The 27,046-nt window shown below is 46.2% G+C and overlaps 1 protein-coding gene across 1 annotated transcript; it reads left to right on the forward strand.

Annotated features, from left to right (window-relative positions):
• Window positions 1-26,700, forward strand: mxd4 (MAX dimerization protein 4). The gene is made up of 6 exons (XM_071912979.2): window positions 1-209; window positions 846-945; window positions 4,909-4,938; window positions 17,305-17,419; window positions 19,951-20,113; window positions 21,734-26,700. Exons 1-6 carry the CDS (start codon window positions 146-148, stop codon window positions 21,892-21,894), a joined length of 633 nt encoding a protein of 210 aa, XP_071769080.1. The 5' UTR covers window positions 1-145; the 3' UTR covers window positions 21,895-26,700.
• The last annotated feature ends 346 nt before the right edge of the window (window positions 26,701-27,046 follow it).

A 27,046-nucleotide genomic window follows, 5' to 3' on the forward strand; every position in this document is an offset into this window, starting at 1 on the left:
TGGAGTCACCAAGACTCAGAACTGAATATAGACGCACATATCGGTCTAAACCAGTTTTAATTTCCATTCCATTACAGCGTTATTTTATGACTTGTACATTTGTGTAAATAGATTTTTTTTCTATTTTTTATAACAAGACAACAAGATGGAACTTAATTCTCTTTTAATTCTGCTGGAGGCTGCAGAGTACTTGGAAAGAAGAGACAGAGGTATTTCACGCCAGATTGCCAAGTTGACAGGCTTTATGATCATATTTTTTCATAATTAGAGAATCGAAACGGTAAATATTCTATCCGGTGTAAAGTTTTAACGGGCTCTGCCATAGTGCAGATATGATGTCACTTTATAGACAATGGGACACTAGGCGATGGATGCAAACTGGACTCAGCAGCCATAATATGTCACAGAAAAAAACTTAAGTTGTCAGCTATTATTTGAAGTATCGTATCTGTAGCTGTATCATTTCTAAGGAAGGCATAAGCAGAATGAAGTGTTTTTCTACTTGTCCTATGGAAACGAGTAAAGCCATCTGCTGTTTACTAGAGTGACATTGAAAATATTACCCACCATCATAATGACAGATACTCATAAATGATCATGTAACACTAACTATTGATCTAGCTAGGATATCTGGCTTTACTCAAGCCTAGTCTGTATTGGGAGCGATTACACTGATGATTGACCGATCACGTATTTTTCTCCAGTAATGACACACATGACATTTGACAGTTATCGTGTTTTACCATTCGCCAAATGCCTGATTCACAGCTGTAGCCTATACATTTCCCTGCAAACACTACAAGAAATTAACACTCATTTTTTGTTGTTGTTTGCTTTGTCAATAGAGGCAGAACACGGTTATGCGTCTGTTTTACCGTACAATAGCGACTTTTCCAGAAAGAAAACGAAAGCATCGCCAATTTCCAGAAAAACTCAGAACAATAGGTAAATATAATTCTTCTTCTTATCGTCATTGCCCGGCATAGACATAGCTACAGCTGGACAGAGCCTGTTTTTCCCCCACCGCCACCCCATTCATGCACCCTGCCATCTTTCTGCTGGGCTTGGCTCTGTTTTGGTCTCTTATAAACACTGCCACGCGTACACTGTCAACTCTGCTGCTCCCACTCTCTCTTTCAGACACCTAACCCTCCCCGCCGAGAAAAACAGCCTGCATGCTGCTCACTTTACATGCCGCCATTCTCACGCACTTATTCCCACCATTGGAAAAACAACTTTGAAATGTCTTTTTGTGTGTGTGTGTGTGTGTGTGTGTGTGTGTGTGTCTGCAGCGCCAGCGTCTTGCCTGACTTTGAAAGTATACCGTGACAGTTTCAAGTCAGGAACCCCCCTGATAGACCCAGTTTAGACCACAGACCCCTATTTCATGCAGGTTTTCACCCAGCGAACCCCCTATCTGAGAGTCTTGTTGTTTGTCTGTCTCGTGCAGGTGAGGAGACAGTACAGTACAGAGAGTGAAACCTATAGTCCTTGGTTTTCACTCTCTGTCAGCGAAACCGTATAACGAATGAAATTAAACTGTCCCTCGCGTTGTTTTGGACCCCCTGGAACTCCCTTACTGATCCCCTGAGGTCCCCAGGACCCCAGCTTGGGAACCACCGTCCTTTACAGTGTTTGTCACATCCAGGCAAGGAGGCTACAATGCAGATTGTTAGACTTGTAAGTGGGACAGGCCAGTGTTTTGCACAGAAATGCTTGAGGGGAAAGAAGGTGTAGCTGCAGTAGCCTATCACATATCTACTAGTTAAGGGTGTTTTTTTTCATGCTGTTGTTTTTGCCAGAAACATTTACATGATATATCATGCTCAGTCACTCCTTGTGCCCAGCTCCATTTCCAAGCATGTCAGTGCACCGACAAAAATTAAATATAATATTCCTATAGTATATGTTTAGGGACACACAGTGTGTAATTCCTGCAGAGGCTTATAGTTTTGCTGTGACATTTGTGTAGTGTCCTTCTAAAATGTACTATAGAATTACTGTAGTTTGTTTTCACAGATGAGAATGCAGCCCCTTCCACATTCCTTTGATACTGTCATTGATAGGCTGACAGAACTGTTTGTGTGCGTGTGTGTGTGTGTGTGTGTGTGTGTGTGTGTGTGTGTGTGTGTGTGTGTGTAGGGAGGGGTGTATGGGGATGTGGCAGGTGGGTGTGGTGGCTGACACAGAGACGTACACATTCATTGCCCTACAGACCAAACCCCTGGGCTTTATGGAGGGTCTGTGGGCCTTAACCTGGCTGATCTGGATTTCCCTCCTTTTTTTTTTTTTTTTTTTTTTTTTCGCTAACGTCCCATTACAGTGCAGTAGCCTACACTCTGGGTACATTCCCCCGCTCTATACTCTCCTATACTCTCAGACTCAGAACATAGACATGAAAACATAAAGATACTGTAGAGTATGCTGAAATGAAAACTGATGTTCTTTAACTGGACCAGCGATGCTATTTTCAGTTAAACAGAATTTAGCTGTTACTTATAAACTTATAAACCACAGTGCTTTGCTTTGTAGAATCCAAAACTGACTTAGCATTTGATATGATGATCCAATCTGCAAATTAAATTGGAAAATATGTTTTGATTATGTTGCAATACGTAGGGCATGTGAAAGAGAGCGGTTGGCAGCCTGTTTCTGCAGACAGAGAGAAGAAACCCTGGTGGAGTTTCCTTGTTTACTGGTCGGCTGTTGTTAAAGCAGAACTCTTCTGAAAAGCTTTGCACTGGTAAAAAGCGCAGCCAGCGTCAGCCAGTGAGACCTGGAATTGTATTAACAACGGTTATTACACGCTCACCTCTCTGGCACAGCAAATATGAAATTAGAAAAACAAATGACTTATACAACACTTTTTTGTGTCCCCTGAAATCCTTTGTGCTTTGCAGAGAGCGTGTGACGAAGACGTCATGCATGGGGAAACGTAGATGCCATGAGGAAGAAGCTCTGCCAGTTTTCATCCATTACACCCCATATAAAAGTTGATGTAAGGGTCATTTCCTGCCCGCTGCTGTCCTGACTTTGCACAGTTTTACGGCCTCTGATCATCAATACTCAGTTTATGACTTGAGGCCACTGAGTCATTTGCATGGCACACCGACCCTTTACATAACATGTAAAGGTGTGTGTGTTAATCTGCTGTTATTACAGGTCTGTGCGCAGGCCCTTCCTGCACGAGCTGTCGTACGATTTCCTGGTCGAGCCCTATGCTTTGCCTGTGACGTTTCCCCAATTTGGGCACGTCTGACTGGGACAACTTCCTCCACGATGCAGCGAGATAAAGCGCTTCTCGTCTGCCTTGTCGGCCTTTTAAAAAAGGGGAGTTGCCAGGTTGCGTCGGGCCACTGGCCGCGCAAAGTCCCACGGCCCTTCTGGGATGATTTGGTGCAGATGCGGCGTGATCTAGATGCACTGACGATGCCGACTGGGGTAGCGCCTCCTCCGCTGTTAACCGTGACCCTTTTTTTTTCGTGCAGCTTTCGAGCTGTGGTCCAGAAGCCTCAGCCTCCTCAGCACAGCTGTGGGAACCGCTGCTTTGCGAGCACAAGGGCTCTCAAAGACGGGGGAAAATCTGAAAAGGGTTGTTGTCAGTCTGGCCCTTTGTTGTTTCTGTTTTGGTTTTTATTGCCTTGGTATCCATGACGGTCTCAGTGTGTGACATGAACAGAGGGTTTGTTCAGATGGACTGCGGTGCCCTCGCTGCTCCCAGTCGCAGATCATAATAGGCCTCTCCTCGGGAAGAACCCACGTGCTGCGGAATTCTGCAGCGTCGAGGCCTCCAGACGTCTGAGTGTGTTTTTACTCATGTCAGTGCTGCTGTTCACTCAGCGTGCAGCAACAACAGCAGTGTGCGCGTGCTGTTTGTGTGTGTGTGTGTGTGTGTGTGTGTGTAAGGGAGGGGGGGTTTAGTGTCACGTATCCTGCTCTCTCTGTGGGCCATTTTTGCCCTCTGTTGACAGCACTCTGGCAGATGTCACACAGACACGTCCGCGGAAAAGGATTTTGTTTTGCACCCTTATTCAGAGTTTTGAGTAAAAATACATGAGATGAGCAGGACTGTCAGGCTACAATAGAACGCGAATGGTCCCTCCGTTTTGCATTTATTTCGGGAAACGTATCAACTTCTGTGATATATTTTGGTCCAGGCGACGAGGTCGGGCAGAGCGATGCAGGCCCGTGTCGTCAGTATTTTTCGTAAGCGCTGCCAAGCATGTGTTTCCTGGCAAAAATAATCACTCTCCATTTTTGCACAGTTGTCATGTAAACCTCGTGGACAGAGAGTCTGTGTCTCCGTCGCTCTCTCTCCACTAGGACGAAATCAACCTTCTGCATGCAAATAAACACTGCAGTCTTTGACATTTGGGGATGCACTAGAATCCTATCAAGTGCGTATTTGTGTCGTTTTCACCGTGAAGCTGCGTTTCAGCAATTAACCAGTGAATATGCAGTAATAACCAAGATTGAGGCGGTCGTGGAGTATTTTAATAACGCAGGGCTTTATAGGCGAGACTGTACTGTTAAAGTATTCAAAGCCCCAGAGCCACCTATAGCTGAAGGAAAGGGAATATGGGGAAAAGAATTGGGCCCTCCTTTGATCTCTCAACACACTTCCCCCCCCCCCCCCCCCCCAATACAAATGTCATGCAGCTCTACTGTTTCCTGGCATATCCTTCCATACTTTTCGCTTTCATCTGTCCTGCATTTTAAACCAAATCACTCACTAACCAAGCCATTCACCTTGGGGATTTTTCGGTGCATCTCACCCTCACTTTCACTTATGTATTCCTCTCCAGCTCCTCGTGCCATGTGCTAGGAAGGCCGTGTCGTGGTTTGACAGTATCTCAGCACTTGTTGCCCTGGCACTCATCCATGTCTTTTGTTTATTTGCCCTTTCAGGTCGTCGCACAACGAGCTGGAGAAACACAGGTAAGGAGACAGCCGAGGTGCTTTGACCCAGCTTATTTGTTTCCCTGCCCATCTCTTGTATCTTGTCTTGTTGGTGTGCGTGTCTCGCCCCGCACCGTGACCGGGACTCCGGGTCCCTAATGTGCTAGGTGAAGGGGTGACGGCTGCAGGTAAAAGATATATTCCTCTAAATCAAAAGTGCCAGAACCGCAGTCCGCACCGAGTTCGCCGTCAGAGTGTTTCCTCAGTCTCAGCTTAGAGCCAGAGATTTGATCAATGGATTCCTCGTGTCTGAAAACAGATAATAAGCTGATTTCAAAGAGCGCCTTCATGTTGATTAGATCTGTCTCCGTTTCATGGATGAAACTCGTTACCTTGTATGGCGAGGGAATCCTGTCGGTAATGTGATAATCCTGCACAGACTGACGGCGGGGATGGAGGGGGGTGGGGGGGTTTTGCGAATCTGGCCTCGCGTGTCACTTCTCCTCACTGAGAAGCCCACAGTACCCACGCCCAGTGCTTCCACGCTGCTCCCAGCATGCACCTCGCCAGAGCTCGCAAACAACAGTGTTTTCCCTCCCTCCGGGGTACAGCAGCGCTCAGCCAGCGGTGATGTGATACCCTCGCTCATTAAAGGCGCAGACGTCTGTTTTGACTCCGCCAAACGGGCCAGTGACATCACAGATCCAAAGGGGTCTCCAGTCAGGAAGCAGGGCCCCGCTTTGAATCCGCCGCCTCGTTTCTTAAGAGAAGAGGGTTTGGTGGAAGTAGAATTATTTTTGGTACTTCTTCGCTTCATGGTCGGCCCCCCTCTCTCACCCCAACTGCTCTCACTGATTCTTAGAAAAAAAATGTCCGCCGGAGAGGATTTAGGAAACGGCTGATGTGGCTGTCAGCGCGTTAGTCGGGCCTGGAATGGGTGTGTGTATGTGTACGTGACACACTGTCACTCACGTTGAGGGCTTGGAGTTTGCCAGTCACATGCCTGGGAGTGAGTAATCGACATCTGTAGCGCAGTGAAGAACAAGTAAAGACATGTCCCTCCCTGACCTGACGGAGGAGCTGACGCCGATTATGCCGCGGCTGTTGAGACACAAGAGTTACCTCATGTCCGCTGGGTGTGGTTACCAGCGTAGTGACGTCCAGTCACACTGAGAAATGCAAGTGCCGGTAAAGTGTTCCATAATCACCTTGCTCACTTCCCGTGTAAGCAGCATGACCACAAAGGGGTTATTTTTTGACATAGCGTAACTTACAGTATTGTGATGTTAAAAAAAAAAAGCTGCTACTTCTCCTTCTGGTCCACTGATTTATGGCTGCAGCTGTAAGAGCATAAATAAATAAATTCAGATTCAAAAACAGAGCGCTGCTGCTCCATGGTGGGTCAAATGCTGGGTAGTTTGAATATTCTGCAACATCACGCATTTCCCATGCCACAGTGCACCATAGGGGACAAACCCCGGCTGACAAAATGAATCATTATTTCAGTTTTAAGAGATACTTTAGACCTGTCATATTCTTCCTTGTTTCTTTCCATGACTGTTTTGTTGCCCATCTGAGGGGAGAGTAGGCCGTACCTGTCTGTAATGACAGGCCCTGCAGTGTCTTTGCGATCCATTGCAACACAATGCATGCTGATTCAATCCCTGTCTGGACCTGTGTCCTCAAATTACACGGTCATTATTGTAGCATACAGGTGTTAAAGGTTGAGATGGTGAGGTTTCCAGGTTTTAGCACGAATACCAATTCATGTCCTGGTCGCCTTTGCAGCATGGGTAGTTAATTGTTGTACTGTGTGTGTGTGTGTGTGTGCAGTGTATTATGCCTCGTGATTATGCTACTCATGAGAAGAAAGCCAGCAGTTTATTTTTGAATCCGTCTTTAGCTAAGGAACGTTGCAGATGCGTGATTAATCCAACGTTTTCAGTTCCCCGGGGTTGATCTCAGTCTGCTGCTGATCCCCGCCTGCATGCGATGCAAGAAAACCAAGAGTCCTCAGCTGTCCCGGTTCAACCAGTTTAATGAGTGTATGCCCAGTTCAGAGCATAGCATCCGCTCAAGAGCTTCAGCCCTCGTTAATCTGCAGCAGGCCCACTATCAGTTCCAAAAGCTCAACCTCCCTCACGCCCTCAGACGCCACTCTGGGGAGGCGCTGCTTTTTTTAGCCCTGAGTCACCCTCTTTGTTTGGTCATGTGTTGTTTTGGTTGGTTCACGCTGGTACAGCACAGACTGCCCACAGCCATCCTTGTAAGTTCACGAGGTAGCCAAGGTGCCTCTTGATTTTCTTCCCTGGTTTTAGACCCGGGGGCAATGTAGCATTTATTGTGAATACTTGAAACAGCGTGAGGAGTGGTTCGTCTATTTGATCTTGCACAATCCTCTCCACTTTCAAGGCAGTGCAAGTGTCTGGCAGGATAAAGCAAGCAATCTCAAGTACTCAAAATATTTGTCTGTCAAGTTTTCCCTGTTTCTCCATTCCCAGGCTGCATGGCTACTGGTCATGCTGGGTGTCTCTCAAAAGGTCGTGCGACCCGACTGCTGTCTTGGCTGTTATACAGGAGCGGCCATGTTGGTGTCCTGTTATCAGAATGAGGCATCTGGATGGGTGACAGCAGCGTGACCACGGGGTCGTCTGTCCCGACGCAACCTGGTTATCTGCTGGAGAGCGAGTGCAGCCATGACAGCGCTGTGCAGACCGTCTCTAGAGTGACTCTGCTGTTTTTGGTTTTTGTTTTCCCCTTCTCATTACATTCGCCAGAGTGTCACAGGCCTCCGCTGCTGAGAATCAGCATGACATTTCTCTGAAACCACATGCTGCTGCGTGGTTGGTCTTCACTGGCATCGCTTCCTTCCCATTTCTGACTTCAACCGCTCTTGATCACGCTTATGACGACTTGTCCATGCCACCAGTTTCCTTTTCTGGCAACGCCGTACACGAAACTACAATTGTGTTTTTTTTTCCCCATTATCACACCTGTTTACGGGAAATCTGAACCCAGTCTCATAGGGTTGAGTATCTGGTATGTTTGCTTTCCTCAATTGAGAAAGGATTTACAGCTCTATTTTTATCTCCCTAGCCACAGACACCACCCATGCCAGGCAGCCAGGTGTTCTTGGTTTCATTTCTGAGATCACAGATAATTATGGTCATCGGAGAGTTTTGAAAGGACGGCTTCCAAAAAAAATTGCTTCCAAGAAATGTCTTCATCATTCTCTTATAAGCTAGTTTGTTGTGATAGTGAGCATATAAAGCTCTGGAGCGTAGTTGTGACTTGTGTGTTAGATTGACCAGTCAGAACATTCTGGCAGCCAGAAATGAAAGTATTGTTTTGACAGAATTGAAAAGAACAAAAGATCCCTGCAAATATCGCACAGAGATTTAATGTAAAAAAAAAACAAACAAAGAAAACATGCAAGTGTACATTCAAACTTCGGAAAGGTGTTTGAGATTAAAATGAAAACTATGGTTTATATCTCCAACAGATCCCAGTGAAGATAATGTACAGCAACTGTGCAACACCCATTTAAATTCACATGCACTTCATGGACATGGGAGCAGGCCCTTGGGTTTGTCACGGTCTAATCTTCTCTCTAATTAAATTTATTATCCCGGGGTCCTGTACTCCCTACTGTGATGAATGACTTATTTGGCTTTGAGAAACTCTGCCCACCCCCCCACCCCCCCCCCCACCCCCCGGCCCGAGTGAAGCGCTCCTCTCTGTGTGCGGAGGCCGGGCCGGGCAGCGGCAGCACCTCGCTGAGCTCTATGAGTTATGGCAGTGGGACGGGGGGAGGGGGGTGGGGGGGTGAGCTGTCCGCAGCCCTGTTACTTCACCTCCCTGCCTCCTCGTCTTTGTCTCCCTCTTTCTCCAGAGACCACATCTGTTTTTTTTCTGTTATCTTTTTTTCTCTCCTGATTTTGGCTCTCCTTCTTGCCCCCTGAAAGTATCTGAGTCAGCAGAAACCTGAGGAAATGAGGAGGAGGAGGAGAGCAGAGCCCCCCCCCCCCCCCCTTCTCACAGAAGGGCCTTTTTCACTCCTTGCTGGCTGTTCTGCCAAAACTCGTTTTTGCCCCCTTTCTCCTCTGTTGAGGTATGGGGCTTCTTTTGTGACTGCAAATTCCTGGCTTGCCCCAAAACGTTCTGTTTGCTTCAGAGGGAGACGGAAGATGTTATATGAAAGATAACATAATGGGCCAGTTTATCTTCTGGCTTTTCTTATGTAAGCGTAAGATGCACAACCATTATGGATGCAGCTCAGGTTAAGGTCATATGTCTTTATCCTACTTTTAAAAACCACAAAGTTCATTCATGGCGGTATATAAGTGGAATGAACAATTTGAAGAGTTTTATGACATTTACACCTCTTACTGCCAGCTGTATAGGCCAGGTGTGACAAGTTTCTTTATCTTCTTTCCAAATCTAGTGATCTAGTGTATTGTGGCGTTCACATGCTGCCGTGCCTGCACATGGCTTTTGCACTTACCTTGTTCACGAGACACTCAGTAATATTCCACGTGTCTGCGGTGACTTATGAGTCATGGATTGTTTTATATGGGCGGCTTACATTTCAGACTAATGATCTATTGTATGTGGTCCCATGTAACTGAGTCATTTAGACACATGTAGGCCGTGTAAGTAATTTGTTTTAAATGTATGAATGCACACATGAAACAGGTGAATGTGCACTTACAGTTAGAAGTGATACAACAAATACAAACAGTTACTGAAGTTGGCAGATATCGCCTACGGACAATCTGGAATAAAACTGCAGTGTTGAAAAGCAGAAGCTGTAAGGGGACAGAGAGTATGAAATAGACTACAGCTGGACTGTAGAAAGGGTCACAGAGAGGGGTCACTTGAGGAATTTCTCTGCTCCGAGGTCAGTGGGTGACAGGTCAAGCCCGGCCGTGGTCCCAGACCGGCCGCTCATATGGTATCTATTGAAGACTGTGTGTTTGCGTAGTCGTCATGGCTGCACATGGTGTGTGCACTGAATAAATGTAGTGTCTTTGGGTGTGTGTGTGTACGCTCATGTATGTGGAGATGTTTGAGTGTGTGACTCTGCACAGCGCAGGCCTACATCTCAGTGAGAACGTTCCCTCCTCCGTCTCAGGTGCCGCTGCTGCAGGGCGCTGCGCACCACTTTTCTGTGTCAGTAAATCCTGTTCGCTGCCGCAAAGCAGCTGATGCATAGGACACATTCTAACACAAAATGCACAGATACCTTTGGAGGTGTGCAAGGGCCAAGAAAAATAATAGATTGAACAGAGAAGGAGGAGAGCGGGGAGGGAATGGGTGAAGAAAGACGGGACGAGGCAATGACTGTGCCATGGTTGGGGGCCTCGGGACCGTGCGCCTGCGGAGGAGGTGGAGGAATTCTTCAGCATTGCTGGAGGGAGGGACGGGCGGCTGTGTAGGACGTGGCTGCTCTGTGTGCCGAGCAGGCAGCCTGAAAATCAGGTCAGCGGAGCACGCACACATACGCTGGAATGTTGAGTTAAGTAAGAGAGGCGGTTTAGGGGGAGAGCGGGTGGGTGGATGTGGGTCACAAAAGCAGCAGGCCGTTTATTACTAGAATGCTCTGCAGCCACATCGCCATTCGCTGCTGCTTGCATTTTTGGCAAGCAAGCAGTCACAAATGAATATTTGATGGCTGTTATTGTGCATCGATACTGTATATCAAACTCAGTAAGAGTTGTTGGTCGGTTCTGCTTTCCTTTCTCCTTTATTCGATCTAGTTTAGTTATTGTATATCGTAAAATCTCCTTTAGGAATAAATACCTTTAGTGCCAGCATGGAAGCTTCTCCCATGCCATACCTCGTGTTAATCATTGACAAGGATTCAGTATGAAACCAGAGCTGCCCTATTTTACCAGGTCCCCATGTCAGGGGAATGTGTTTATTGAGCTTGCTGAACTTGTCTCTGCTAGTCTGTCCAACATTTGCAGATGTAGATTTCAATTTACTCCTTATTTACCAAAGACATACATGCAGTGGAGGGCAGTTAAGGGTCAGGACTGTCATTTTCACATTGTGTTGAAACAATGCAGAGATGCACAACTACACCAGGGAAACCTTTCCTTATTCCCTCTCGATTTGCTCACACATTCTCCTCTTTAAATTGCATTCAACATCTGTTTTTCAGTTAACGCAGATGTAGGCTGACTACATTGAGGGAAGGATTTTGTAATGATCCGTGCCTATTTTTCGCTCAGGGGATTGTTGCAGTTTTGGAAAAAATCAAATGAATCTAATTACAAGGCATTCCCCTAACACGCCCAGTGGAAATTCCAGTTTGCTATGTGGAAATACTACCAAGGAGTGAACAACAAACCACTTCATTTGGTAGTTTCCTGTTGTTTAATCACCGCTGAAGTATGCAGCTTTTTGTTTTGCTTTAGCAGCCTAATCCTACAAGTAGTGAGGTGACTACGCCCCTCCCTCCCTCCCTCCGTCTACAATGTTGTTGTGGTATGCTGATCCAAGTTTCTGTTTGCAGCTTGCGTGTGAGAGCAGAGTCATGTGAGACCGAGCTCCTTGTTCCTGCCGTCAGGAGAATGTGTTTATGGGGGACTTGTATCCGTCTGTCTCGCCTCACAGTTGTCACTGCACACAAATGCTGCCAGTGGGTGTGGCATCCTCGATGACAGAAAACAAATACAGTTTGTCCCAGATGAGTGACATTTCGTATCAGCGTGATAACAGTCTCTCACGTCCCTCCGTCTCTCTCTGTTCTCTCTCTCGTCTCGGTGGCGTGGGCAGCGTGTCATACCGCTCTTCCAGTTTCACATGAGCTGGTTCAGCGCCTTCGTATTTTTCTGCCCTCGTGTTTTTACAAGACGGCACATCAGATATCCCCTCTCTTCTAAAATGTAAACATGTGCAGGGCAGGGCTAGAGGGTGACAGGGAGACTGATGAGGGACTGCTGAAAGGCCTTGTGTGTGTGTGTGTGTGTGTGTGTGTGTTGTGTTTGTCTGCTGGCCCCGGGCAGGGTCTCCGTCCCCCCGCTCCCTCCCTCCGTTCCTCTTGCCCCACTTCAAGCTTCCCTCCATCTGCCTTGTATTCTCCAGGAACCTGCCAGCCAGATGTGGAGCCACTCCACTGGCAAACCCAAATTCCACCACCTCACCATGGTGATACACACACGCAACGCAGCCCCCACTTTCACTTCACGTAACAGAGTGGGGCTGTAAACAGACGACCCGGGCCAAATGCTGATTTTTTTTTTCTTAGGCTTAAGTGTACAATCGGTTTCCCACAAGTTTAGACCAACATTGATGGACTGATGCTTTAAATTAAGAGTTTTGTTTCAAAATGAGACATCCACCACGTGAAAAGGTGATATTACTCTTACAAAATGATTGATAGCACAACATAAACAAAGAATATGGTACTTTTTAAGGGATAGTAGGGAACTTAAGTCCATGTTTGACAAAATGATTTGTCTTGTTTGACTTGTTGATAACGCTATTAGAGACTGGATCCCCTTTATTTTAGAGACATTGAATCATCATCAATGAACAATGAACATCAATAGCATTTTGGAATTAAATCCTTCAAATATTCTTTGGATGACCTGCCGGTTTCATCATTTCAGTTGGCAAAGAGGGCTGGATGTGCTGACATTATCTTGAAGTGCCAGAATCCCTGCCTAAAGCTGTTTGTATAGACTAGGCAATGCTTTTCTCTGTTTTCCATGCCTATGTCTTGTGGGCTGGAGTCAAAACAAGACCAGGGGCATGGCATGTTTTTTTCCTCTACCCAAAGGTGACTAACCACATTAGCTCTGGGAGTGAGAAGAAACATTGCAGTGGTGTTTCTGATGACCTCTGACCCTAGTTTAGCGGGCTTGGCTCTGCGCCAGACAAGCCACTCGGTCCTGTGCGTATGGGCCAAGGAATGCACTCGGTTGCAGCAAGCTCATTAAACAGCGCAGTGAGTGAAGGGTGAAGGCCCCGTGTTTGCACTGGTTCTCCTTCTCAGGCCCTGCCGCTCTTTGTGTGCTCACGTAGTCCCGGTCCCAGTGTGCTGGGAGGCACTGGGTCCTGGGTGACGCTGTCAAGGCAGTCCGTTGAAGACCCTGGAAAACTGGCTGTGGTCTTTCACCCCTTTCCTCCTCTGGTGCAGCATACATAAATATGCTCCATTATGCATCAATCACACACAAGGGGTGCAGCTTGCCTTTGCCTGTAGGAAATCCCTCATTTCTCTTGCAGCAAAACAAGATGTAGCCTAATTCATGGTTGTTCTCCTTCCAAGGCCCAAAGTGTGAGCAGATCTGTGGGAACAGTCTAGTCTATACCCAGTAACCTTGGAGCACAAGTCAGCAGTTTGAATATCTTGTTCCAGTTTCAGTGAGATGCAGTTTTTCTGAGGAAAAAGTTGCCTTTCCTCAGTCATTACTTTGTTTTGGCACTGGGCCCCTAACAGAGAGCAGGGAAGGGGGGAAGGGAGGAAGGGAGGGGCAGAGATCAGACACAAACCATCCCGTGGTATTTTGCACGTGAGAATGGTCAGGTGGTCATTTCCTTCTGGACATGACTCCACTGCAAATCAAAGAGCAATTTTACTGCCTTTATTCTGTTATTTAATCCTCAAATGTAGAGCGGTTATAGCCCAATGAAATTTTATATTATAGAGTTGAGTCACAAAAGCTTACAATTCTACAATTGAATGATGATGTTCTAAAATTGATTTGGGCATATGTAAAAGTGCTGCTGTTTGATTGCTAACATGAGAGAAACAACACTGAATTGTAACAGTTTCAGAATGGGATCATTGGGTTTTTTCAAATATTATATCCCACCATTATTGCCTGCATTTTACAATGAAATCTTGACTTTTACAGTATGTGTCTGAAATTGGTTTGACACCCACGACTGAGTACAACAACAGGAATCTGTTTTAGCATTGTTCTTGAATACGAACGCCTATGTGGCACCACACCAATATTCTCACACTATGACACTATTCATGACAAGAATATTAAAGACTGCTCTATTTTCAACCCAGACAAATTGGAAAATTTGTGAGTGATTCAGAACCATGTGGATCAGGAACAGTGTGGACCGTCTCCCTTCCTTCAAGTACACAGTATTCCTGTCCCGTCCGGTGCCGCGCTTTGCATGGCTGTTTCAGGCAATCTGATAAACATTGCGTGACCGGGGCTTTGGCTCAGGAATAACAAACGTGAGCGAGGAAGGGTCTGCCCTGCTCCGAGTCCGCTGCGCTCTTGAGGAAAAATAGCGAGTGTGTCTCGCGGCGGGAGAGCACGTGCTGCTAGGAGGGAGCTGTCAGGGACACACTGCCAGGTTTCTAGAGCGAGGCGTTTAACCAGGCAGGAGAACAACAGGTCCAGTCTTATTGATATGCATCAGGCGGATGAAGCGTTTGTTAGACAGTCACAATTACAGTTGAAGGAGGGATAGGTTAAGAAAGCCTTTCTTAATGCCATCGCATTAAGTACATGGGTCGTGAGGTGCAAGGCTCTGCCCAGACCTGCTGAAACTTTAGTGACAAGAAATGGACTGAAGTGAATTGTTGCCAACACTAAGAGGGTTTGATTTGAAGCTAAAAGGAGGAGGAGTTAGGATGTAGAGACAGGAATGCACCAATTTAGAAGCAGTATTACTGTTACCTTACCTAGAAATGCCAAATAATGCAGACATTCATTTTATTTTTAAACTTTCAATGCTGTGATGAATGTAGGCCTACATCTATGCCCATTTCTATCCTCTGTGTGCTGGCTAAATGTGTGTTTAACATACAGGTGGGGACTCTGATGAATAAATAAGTAAAAAATCCAGAGTTATAGGGGGAGGTGGGTAGCCAGGCAGGGTATTTTGGGGAACGCCTTGTTTTTGTTTTTCATCACAAGAGAGGGAGAGAGAGAGAGAGAGAGAGAGAGGGGGGGGGGGGGGGGGGGGGGGGTGCAAGATGGTCGCCCATTGGCTCAAGTTACCCTTGGATGATGTGTATGGAGCGCTGCCTGGTGCAGCTGAGCACACTGCGCTCAAAGAGCCCTTTTTTCAACCAAGGGGAAAGTCATCCACTCGATCGGACCCCACTCCCTTCCAAAAAACACCCCCCTCCCCCCCTCCCCCCCTCCCGTCCCCATAGACCCCCAGCTCCTTCCTGCCCGCTTCCCCCTGGCCCGCGTCCAACTGCTTCATGTGGCTGGGACTGGGGCAGGTTGGAGGTGGGCCCCCACCCCTGTCCTCAGAAGACACTTGTTCTCCAGCAGGGTGAGGGTGTGTTGGTGTTGGCAGGGTGGAGTAGAGGGTTGGAGGGGGGTTCAGAGGAGGAGGGGGGGCGATCGCCCCCTGGGAGAAGTGGGAATAAAGGAACTGGAGCACTTTCACACGCCCCTCTTTGGGAATGCCTGCCCGTACCTGTAGAGAGGTGGAAAGGGCTTGAAGTTTGTTTTCTTTTTTAGGTAAAATCCTGTGCATTTTTTCCATAGCTTCAATGAAATCCCCCAAAATGAAAGATGTGATTATAATTGAGGGCAGTGGATAATTATTTTTGGTCCCTGAGAGAAGATGGCTTCTCCTGTCTGGCTGCCCACAGGCCATCTCCAGGCTTGGCTGACCTCTAAAGGAAACAGACGGGGCTGGTGAGAGGGTCTCACTTTCCCTGAAAACACAGGCGACGCCCTTCCGTAAAAAAGAAACAGGGAAAAGGCTTGTCTGTGTATATGTGTGTATGTGTGTACTATAGTGTCATGTGTGCTCGCGCTGCAGCCAGCCCCGGAGAGCTTCATTTCTGTGATTAGGTTGTTTTGTGATTGCAGCGATGGCCAGTGGAGGCCTTGTATTGTTGAAGTTTGTTTACCGTTCAGCTGGAGTTAGCCAAGGGAACGGGAGGAAAGGGGGAAGGCTAGCTTGGAACAAAGAAATGCTTCATGCACTAGCTTGACTAATGGAGGATTGAAAGGCCTTTATGAACAAATTTGAATGGACCAAGGAGAGAAAGGGAGGTAATCTACTGATATAAATTTTGCGAATAAACGTAGTCCATTGAAATCATATACAATATCCGCGCGAAGTCATTGTATGTCCACACAGAGATGAACTTGAGCTTTGTCGTTGCTATCAGTGAATTGAACGCCCAAGTGCTGGATGTAGCTAGCTGTTTACTTGTGGATCCGGGGTTGTTGGCCTTTTGGGCTTTGGCATGGATGCAGGGTTTTCTGGGCCCGTGGTTTCTGTCTTGACTCCAGTCAACAGAGCGACAACAGCAGATGATGAACTGCCATGGCCGTCATTTTGGTCTGCGATGACTTTGGCACGCAACGACTGCGGGTTAAGGATTCTCCCTTACATTAGTGGTCGCCGTTTCTCGCCGAAATCATACACAAGGCCTGTGGGAAGTCAACCGAACAGCAGAGATGGAGGGTGGATGGCGGTGCTGCATTAATATCGAGGTCAGTGTGTCGTACTATGGCACCCTGCATATGGAATTAGCTGCGGGTGGATGCGTTGGATGCATGCGTGTGTATTGGAAAAGATCAAACAACCAAAACCTGATACCGCAGCCAGCGAAACAAAAAAACAACCAGGCCTAGATAAATATCATCATCCCTCAAATCTGTTGGTCTGTACAGATCTATTCTAAAGGGAGTGTCTGCTGTGTGTGTGCATACGACAGCATACCTTCTCACATTACCAGAGCTTTATCTTCATCCATGACTGGTCCTAAATGGCCGGCCTGTACTCTGCCGGTGCAGCTTGTCACTGGGAGGACGTTTGATGTTTGACTAGCCTTTCCAGTCGCCCTTTCAAATTCATTTCAGAGCTCGTTAACCAGCAGCGTTTGCTCATGGGCTTACGTCAGACGCGGCTGCCTCGGCTGTCCTGTCTCTTTCTGTACAATTATATAATACGACAGAAAGCGCACTACCATAGCTGCCTCTGCTCTCTGCGCGTGTGCGTGCGTGACCTTTGAGCGCGAGCGAATATGTGCGTTACACGTGGGTGTTCAATGAGAATAGGATAGCCCGTGTTGATGAGGCAAGATGTAAATGTTGGGGCGCTTACATAACGTGCTGCACTCTGCCTTTTGTCATGCATGAGTGGGTTTTGCAATGCAGATGGACAAGGATGTGAACCCACATAGGGATTTGAAAGTGGTTTGCTGGGGGGGCCTCCGCGAGCCTCGAGCATGTTTAACCAGCGAGACCCTGCTCCCCACTCGACCCTTTGAACAGACTTCTCATGGTCAAGCCCACAACCAGAACTGAAACCAAACCCGCAGCATCTGCAGCATCAACCCGATCACGTCCAGTATACAGTATATCAGTAGTCAGTCTGCTAGTGTAGGTGCCTTCCCACTCTTCTGCTGGTGGATGTTTGCTGACTCACCCTGTGCTTGTGTGTTTGCAGACGTGCCAAACTGAGGCTGTACTTGGAGCAGCTGAAGAAGCTGGTGCCTTTGGGTCCAGACAGCACTAGACACACCACACTGAGCCTGCTGAAAAGGGCCAAGATGCACATCAAGGTACTGCAAAACACAGGACTTCCTCAGCGTTGTTAAAAATGCCACTGAACCATGCCACATTCACACATTGTTTATTTGGTTTCTGTTACAACCTAATTGTTCGTATCAGTTTGGATAAGTTGGCTTTTCCAGAACCGTGACCCCTAAGCTATCACCACTAATATGTAGCCTAGGGTAATACTACCGACCAAGTGCTTGTAGATTCGTCCAAGCCCAGCTGAGCTCCTCAGGAAGTATGTGGAACTGGTCTTCCCTCCGCTGCCAAGCGCAAGCTCCATCTCTCTTGTTTCTTTTTGATCTCTGTTCCTCTCCCTCGCTCTCTTCCAGTGGCATAATGTCCTCTAATCTTTCAATCGGAGCTGTTAGAGGCTGGCGTGCGAGAGGAACCGTTCCCAAGACTGAGAGAAAAAACGCTCATGCTCAAACAAATGATAAGTCAACAAAGTGAAATATGGAACAGAGGGGGGGCAGCACATTTGGCTGATCTTCAGATATGTGGTAGGAGATAATTGGATTTGGGGTTTGCTTTAGGCCACCTCCTCCTCTACGGTTCATTAACTGTTGCAGCTCATGTCGACCAAGTGACACGTGAGATACTGTCGAGAAGAAGTATGCAGCAGGGCCGTTAAAAAAAAGAAAAGAAGATCTTACTTCAAACCTTGAAGGAAGGGCTTATGAGCTTAGAACAAGGATGTCAGCACGATATCATTTACCTTTCTGATGCTTTCACACATAATGAACGTTAACTTTGTCTTGCAAAAGATGAAATGTAAATGCGGTAGAGTTTAGGACATTCTGTACTGCTGTTGCTGCATACAGGCAGCTGAGACAGTGTGGTCGGTGGAAAATCCAGACGTAGCGCGTTTTAACCCTTCATTTCCTGTTTATCATACATATCCTCCGCTCAGACGGTCGACACTAATTCTTGTTATTGTGGTGTTTCTTTTTTTATCACATCGCCGGGGGCCTTGTGTATTAGACTTTGCAATGATTCGCCACTAAAAACCTGTGTATGCAAAAAAAAAAAAAAAGGTGGCAAACCCATTCTCATGTTGAGTCTGCTTTTCATAAATGTCAAACTTTGTGGGGAAAGGGGTGTGTGCACATCCTCTTTATGCATACGCATCAGTTATATTATAGGAAGATTATTTTCTTTACTCTGCACTAAAATGACCGAATGACCCCTGGGGCCGTAGCCACAAACATTCTGAGAGTCCTCTCAGAGAGTCTTATCTAGCAAGGAGTCCTAGCTTAGGAGTGATTTAGGAAAGTTCTCAGAGCAACTTTGAGCAAGGAATGGACAAGAACTTTTATCTTAGTGAGGAGGTGTGGTTGACCCCGTTGCTAGGTGTGATGCTCTCTTTTGGACGCTGTCATTGGTTGATCAAGAAAAATCAACACGCCTCTTTTTGTCATCCAGAATGCACACAAGGAATCACACAAGATAAAACACAATTTACTCGATATTAACGCGTGGTTTGCTTATACTATCAAAAAAAAAACAAGAGTATATTGCTGATGATGCGGACGTGTGTCCCATCAGTGACCAGACAATACAGAGAAAACTCGCTATATCCATGCTGCTGTTCTGTTGGTGCACGGTGCGCACGTCCAGTGGGAATTAAACAGGTTGCATCACAACATGAGTCTGTGAAGGAGCGGTGATTGTTCGTGTGATTGTTCTATGTGGTTGCATAAACCTAAATCATCACTGCTGCACTGTTTGCCTGTTGCTAAATATCTTAACATTGTGATAACTTTCACAATAATAATAGCATTAATGCGTCTTTTCTGCATCTTTCAGCCATTTTCTCGTCTCCTTAAGAAACTCCTAAGCTCCTAAAAGTCCTCTTCTCTACTCTTAACAGTTTTCCACCTTAGGAGCTCTCTTAAGGGCTAAGATGCTTTGTGAATAGCTTTTATCTTTACTAGGATTTAGTCTTACTTTTAAGGGGAAATTCTTAGAAAACGTCATCACTCTAAGAGTTTTCTTAAAATTTCACCACTAGGACCAACTCTTAGTACTAGGAAGCTTTGTGGATACGGCCCCTGATCTCTCTCACAGTCTTTTTGGCCACTTCCCCATCCCATGTTGAAAGTCTTTGTTGTAATATACTCTCTTTCACAACTTTAGTTGAGGTCTGACTGGTAGCTGATTGTGAACAGTGCTGCTTTTCCCAAGCTTTCATTTCCATGTGACCCAGTAACAGCATCTGTATATGACTTGAATCCAAATTCAAGCAAATGTGACAAAGTATCCGTTAATACTAGGCCTACTACTACTACTACTACTTCTTCTACTACTACTGCTACTATTACTACTACTACTTCTACTACTAAGAAGAAGAAGAAAGCATAGGACAATAAAACATTTACAAATCAAAATTGTATCATATTTCATACAGGTTTGATCCAAATGATGTATGTGAGAGAGAGGGAGAGAAAAAAGAAAGAGGTAGATCTTTGGGCCAAGCAAACATTATTATTGACTCCAGGCGTTTGTGTGTGTGTGTGTGTGTGTGTGCGTGCAGAAGCTGGAGGAGCAAGACAGGAAGGCTTTAAACGTGAAGGAGCAGCTGCAGAGAGAGCACCGCTACCTCAAACGCCGCCTGGAGCAGCTCTCCGTGTCGGGAGCCGTGGAGCGCATCCGCACTGACAGCATGGGCTCCACCATCTCCACCGACTCCGAGCAAGGTACTGTAGAGCAGCAGCGCCGTAGACTGAGGCTTCAACTGACACTAATACAGGGATTATCACACAGTAGAACCTCATTTATCCCAATTCCAGACATTTTAACTACAGTATATTCTATTATGTGTGTGCAATTTGATTTTCCTCATTGGTGGCCACAGGACCATCCATGCAGGACTTTCTGTAAACCATTTGTATGCGAATGTCACACTTTGAAAAAGGTTTCAGTCTGTATTTCAGGATAGAGTATCAGAACATTTCACTAATTTGAACCACCTCAGTTGCAGTGCAAGACTACTGTACTGTGTGTGTGCAGTTCTGTCCACTAGTAAGGGCATTGACCTTGGCTTTAAAGCTAAGGCACGGACTTACATGAAATGTAGATCAATATTGTATATTGTTATTGTATATTGTTCAGAGAGAATCTGAGTCAGTGTGGGCCCTTGAACTCTGCTGCTTTATCACTGACCCATACCATGGCTACTGAGAGAACACACTCTTCCACATTTAATGTAGATTAATATTGGCCAAGGCATGGCTCCGACTAGCCTTGACCCCCCTACAGTGTCAAGCCTGATGTTGTTTCTGAGAAAATCCATGCACATTTGTCATGCATTCATCAGCCCAAGTGCCTTACTAGGCCGACCTCCTAAATGCGTCTCGCTTCCCCTGCCTGCAAATCAGTGTTCAACACTGTTGGTGTTTTCATCTACATGTAAATCCAGCCCGAGCTGTGCTGCTGTTTGCGTTGCTCTTGCTGTCCACTCATAAACTCGGGGCCACACTGTGAACCAAGTGTGAAATCACACAATGCTTAGACCAAGCCTTGTTTGCAGGTGATGCCCCGGCCCAAAGGTCAAGTGTTGAGAGATTCCAGCTTAAGCTCAGCAGCTCAGCTACTGACCGTGGGCGATTTTGTGTCAGTGTGGCCCACTGTATTTATTTTGTGCAGCCCATCTTGTGAAGATGCCACCACAACTCCAATAAAGGCCAAATGTAGCAAATTTACAGTATTTAGCATTTATTGTAATGCTCATAATCTCATTGGATTGGAGTGTCCAGGTGGCTCAGCAGGCAAAGGCTCTAACTTTTGTTGCCATTGTAGGTTTGAATCCAGCTCATTACCTTTGTCACATGTCACCCTCCTCTGTCACTCTCCACTAATACCCAATGACGCAGAAATGCCATAAAATAAAATGCTAAAACACTACCGCTGGTTTTATTTGAATGACATTATCCTGACACTCCAGCCAATCTAATGAGGCCTGAGGTGTGTCTGTGGCTCGCCAGTGTGTCACGGGCCCCCTGAAATCCTTAGTTAGGACAGTTATGTTTACTAATCCTGGATGTGGTAAACACACACATGCAGTTGTTTATCAATGGAGGGGGATTAGCAGAGGGAGCACAAAGATCCGCCTGTTTGCTCAGAGTTAATGGCTGCCTAAATCCTGGTTTAATCCACAGGCACAGCGAGCTCCCCAGCGTACATGCCCAGAGTTTGGCACAAATAAACTTTTAACATTGTTTCCCCCCACTCTCTCTCTCTCTCTCTCTCTCTCTCTCTGTCTGTCTGTCTCTGAATAGCGGGAATAATCTTGTGTGTTTGGTTGTGTCTGTGTGCAGAGGTGGACATCGAGGGCATGGAGTTCACCCCCGGCGAGGCGGACAGCGTGGACAGCGTGAGCGACGGTGAAGAGGAGGACCACTACAGCCTCCAGAGCAGCTCCAGCGACGCCAGCTACACAGCCACACATTCCCACAGACTGCAGCCGCACCACTGCTAGGTGCTACGGCCACGTCCCCCCCCCCCCCCCCCCCCCCCCGAACCAGCCCTGATCCTTCCCCATGCTTCCCCCCCCCGCCTCCCCACCCCGAAACATTCGCATTCACCAACGCCGCCCACTACCTATATCAGGTCAGCCCAAAATGGCGGTACCCCCAACCCCCCCCCTCGGCCCCGGCTTTCCAGGAAGCAGATGGGGTTAAATTCCGCTCGAGCCTTCCTGACCCCTCCCTCCTAGACCACTGACCCTACCTCACCCTACTGTATCCTGCCTAAACCTGCCCCTCCTGACGCACCCTGCCCTCCCACTGTCCACACAACCCCTACCTAGTGTTGCCGCTGGCTCAGAGAGAGCAGAGGAGAGTTTGTGGTTTTATTGGGGACTTCTGTGGTGTGGTGGACAGCTTTGACTTGTTAATGTGCGAGAAAAGAAACAACAAGAGAGGCCAGTATCAAAATATAAGTTATCTCCATATGGCAATATACAGCATTGGAACGAGACACACACAATGCTTTGCACTATCAGCTTCTGATGGAAAGGGTAAAGCACTTTGTTTTGGGATATATGCAACATCGGGACCTCGACAGTTTTATTACATCATATATTCCCTGTATACACAAATACCATCTACAGGGGCAGCTATTGTAGATGTCCCCCATGCAGTTAACCTGCACCTACCCTGCATTAGTACTGCAGATAATTAATTATTCAGTGGATTCAAATTAGTGCAACACAAAACTCTCGTGTCTAGTCACCTTTGTAATTTCTGACCACTGAAAAAGCGGCAAAATGAAACTTTTCCAAACAGCTCTTTTTGAGGATTCTGTCACAGTGCAGCAGTACTTTTGCAAGCATGCAATAAGACGTGTCACGTTTACAATGGCTATGTGGTATGTGGCCCTTTGTTACCAAATGTGCCGCAGTTGTGGCGAAAGACTAAAATGAATCACTGACAAAGTTCCAGAGCTGAAACGGAGAAGAAAGAATGTATATAGATGTACAGTTACTGTCCAAAGCCTCATGTCTCCCTCCGGTTGGGTTGCCTAACCACTACTCCACACTACTGACCACTACACTATACCACCCTATGGTGTGGATGGACTACTATCACAAATGAAAAGGAGTTGCCTCAGAACTAAAACTCTATCCTCCAGAAAAAAAAAGTTCAAATGGAGCCCCAGGATTGAAATCTTGTTTTACTTTTCAGTAGCGAATTGATGTAGCAATAAACATTGGAAGCTACTGCTTTCTCAAAGTGTTTAACTGATTCTGGCGGGTTGGTCGAGGACCGTGAGGTAATATGGGAGACTTTTTCCTTCACTTTTTTTTTTTTACCATGCTGTAGAAGGCAGATGGGTGCGTACAGAGAGTGGACCCGCAGAAAAGGGCGATGCCTTTTTCTTTTTCACTAATGGGTCCGTCTCTTTGCTCACAGTGCCATCTACCCCAGATTCGCAGTTCTCCAAAGCTCTGTTAACTTTTTCAAGGCGTATTCATATGTGTCTGCATTTGAATTTTCTGTCCTCATTAACAAGTCAAAGCTGTAGAAGTGGAAAAAAAAATTTAAAACGAAAGAAAAAAAGGCCAGCTCTAATGATTTGCTCTCTGTAGAGGCGTTTGTTTTAGCTATCAAAACTAATCACATACAGTAGTACTTTCATTTCTATAACTCAAGGCTAATGATCTTATTTTCTCTCTGCTATGTTACTTATTTCTGGAGCTTCTGGGCATTGCTAAAGACCGATGTAATAGAGTCCTATGGGTCAACTATAAACTAACCTGTCTGTAACGCAATGCACAATAGTCACTATTGACGGAAGAGGCATTTCTGTTGCTCTCTGACCATTTAATAATCATTAGGCCTCGAGTCTTTGGCGGTCTTTAGAGCTTGGCATCCCAACACTTCAAAAAGGGCCAGTCCACAACGGCAGGTCTGACCAAAAAAAAAAAAAAAAGACAAAAGACTTAAAAGAAAAAAAACCTGCATACAAAAAAAACAAACAGCTACTTGTCACTGAAAGTGATATTAGCCAGTGTAGTCTATATTTCTTCTATTAAATTTTGTATTATATTTTCCTAAATGTTCTCTTGTAATGAAAAGACAAAAAAGAAGAGTATATCTATATATGAGAGACAGACAGACAGGAGGCCAGGCTTGTTGAAGGGAGAGTGGGGGCAGGGGAGCTAATACACTGGCCCCTCTCCCATGGGTGACTCTCCTGCTGTCATTCTGTGCCTTGGTGAGCCTTGGTGACTGTTGTCATGCTCCCCCCCAACCTCCCCGTTCCACCCCCTCCCCTCCCCCATCCCTACTCAGGTCGTCGCCCCACCACACACTCCCCCCCCCCCCCCCCCCCCCTCCTCCTCCCCATCTCCCCCGAACACACTCTTATCCTCCCTGCACTTCTCTGGAGGAGCTGAATGCTTTGATTTCAAACCCTCTCCCATGCCAAAACGGTGACGTTAGCTCTTCCGCGAGCAAAATAAGGGGGCGCATGTGAAGAACTCATAAAAGCCTCCCTCGGCCTCTACTGAGAAGCCCGTCGTGTCACCCTGTCCAGGCACTCCCCACCCTCTTTTTTGACGCCCGCCCGCCCGCCCGCCCGCCTGCCATCGCAGCCTCTTGTCACGAAAACCACACACACTGGTAAAAAACTCCCATGGCAGCTTCCAGTTGCCCCGAAACGGTCACCATCGGGGTTCAGACTTTTCTGGACTTGAAGCTTGTTTTATCTTGTTTTCGTCATGACTAGTTCTCTGTTATTGTATGTTGACAATGTGTTTGTTTTGAGACGTAAAGCGGGAGCCGCCGGGAGAGGAGCGATAAAAGAATAATCCAATCGATGGCAGCTTAAGGTGTTCTCCTCCTTCCTCCCGGCGGTGTTAAAAAGTGTTAAAAAAAAAAATCTTCCCCCATCGATCAGGGGATCTCTTGAGACACAGCAATATTACCATCTTGTGCTTTCTGAGAGAGGGTGGGCGGGCAGGGTTGTTGTTTTTATTTTATTTTTTAAGACAAGCAGGTGGTTTTTGCTTTTGACTCTGTGGTGCATTTTGGTGACCAACTCTTTTTGACTTTTGTTTTGATGAATTTTACCTCCTATCTGCACTCTCTCCATACACTGCAGGAGGGCAAAAAACAACCAGAGATAAAGTTCTTGATAAAGCTGTTTTTTTTTTTTTTCATCAAGAGTTTACATTCATGTCAAGAGATTTGTACATGACTGTTGGTAGCAAAAATGTCTTTTTTCAGTTTGTTGGTCAAATGAACAACTGAGTAAACATGTTAATGGAAAATAAGAAATTCTCTTGCACAGAACCTCCCAGCAGAAAAGTGAGAGATGAGGACAAAATGAATGGGATGAGTTGAGGGCCAGATATGAGATTATAATTTTTCAATGACATCATTTAAAAACGTACATAGCACACGTTCAGAATGAGTGGTTTCTGAGATTGTGGGTGGCGGCATACAGTATATTTGACTGCTGGATAGTGGTTATGGAGTTTCTTTTAATGATGTGCCTTGGAAAAAATTACTTTCTTAAAAGCCAGAGATTGTACCGATTGATGAAGATTGTGAAGTCAGTCCCAGTTTGGAGATGCTGTTGAACCCTCAGATTTGCTCTAATTGTAAACACCTGGAGAGGGGACAGAAGACGTTACCGGTCCCATTCCTCTCTCTCTCGTTGCAAAGAAAAAGGTTCACATTTGTCTCGAGAGGTTGATGGGGCTCCTCAACAAACTCCTCCTATTAACATCAAAGCATAATTTAAACCTTAAGAGTCATCTGAGAGACGGGGGCTCGGCACAGTTGTCGACTTGAGAGAAAGTGCAGACGAGGTTTGATGCTTGCTTTCATGTTACTGTTGCGCAGAGATTTACTTAAGTGTGTGGGTTTTCTAAGAGCACAAAAGCACAGTGTGATGCTAAGGGAAGTCAGCAGGCAGGCAGGGCCTAAGAGAGATGGGGGCTGTGTGGGGTGAAATAAGGTTGAGGCGCAGACCAAGGAAAAGCCTGTACAGAGTGCAGGGGAGAGGAGGAAAAGTCTGCGCACACACACAAGAACACTCAGAAACCCAGAGCGAGCCGGTCCTGTCCCGGGTCCTCCCAAGTATTGGTGCTTATACACACACAATGACTTCCATGAAATATTATTCCTGCCAAATAAATAGTCACTTTGATCTTCTATACCCTCCATGCAGAATGATTAAGGAAGGGTTCCTGTGTAATTCCAGATGAATAGCTTTAACAACGAACGAATTGTAGATTTTAGGTGAGCATCCCCCCTTTCCAGACCCCAGCATCTTTGTCTTTTCTCCTTTATTTTCCGTCTTTTCTGTCTGTGCAGCGTCACGAGTGATGCTCTGGAGTTTGAGTTGTCTTGTTTTCCAGAGTTTTCAGGCTTTTCAGGCGGAGCGTCCCACTTGCGTATGGTTTAGCATGCAGACCCACAATGGCTCAAGAGCATACAGTCTGTAGAGAGGGAGGGCTTGTTGAGATTTTGGTGGGAGGGTGCTGGTGGTGGTGCTTGGGGGTGGGGTGGGGGGGGGGGGGTGCTTGGCATAGTAGTTGGGCTAACATACTGTGCGTAGTAGGGAGAGTTCTGTGCCAGAGACCTGTGAATATGTCCCTTTTAGCGGATGTGTAATATGCATTCAGAAGATGTGTTATATAAGTTCCTTTTTTTTTTGTTTTGTGTGTGTGAGTGCGTGTACACGAGTACCTGGTGCTGGCTACATTTTAGCAAACACTTGAAGGTATTGTGTATTCTCTCATTGTAATATAATTAAAATGTTTTATACATAAGGTTGTTGTGGCCTCATTATTGCCTGTGAAGTGCCTGTAAAAAAAATAAAGTGGTTTAGGAGACATATGGATATTACATACAATATACTGTTATATTACATGCTTAATATGAAGGCAAGTGTGTTACTCTGTGACAAGCCATAACTAAACAAAGCAACAAGCTTGAGCAGATTGCCTGGGACTTCCTGTTGTTTGGTTTTGAAACTGTAAAACAATGACATCTGCAGTCTGGAATATTAACCAGTTTTCAGGTTTCCTCTCAATTGCAAGACTTCATCTTCTGCCTCCGTTATACCAGAAAAAAGTAAACCACCAAAAATCAAATCATAAATATCACATTTTATTA

This window comes from Centroberyx gerrardi, chromosome 3, assembly GCF_048128805.1.
Source record: "Centroberyx gerrardi isolate f3 chromosome 3, fCenGer3.hap1.cur.20231027, whole genome shotgun sequence".
NCBI lineage: Eukaryota > Metazoa > Chordata > Actinopteri > Beryciformes > Berycidae > Centroberyx > Centroberyx gerrardi.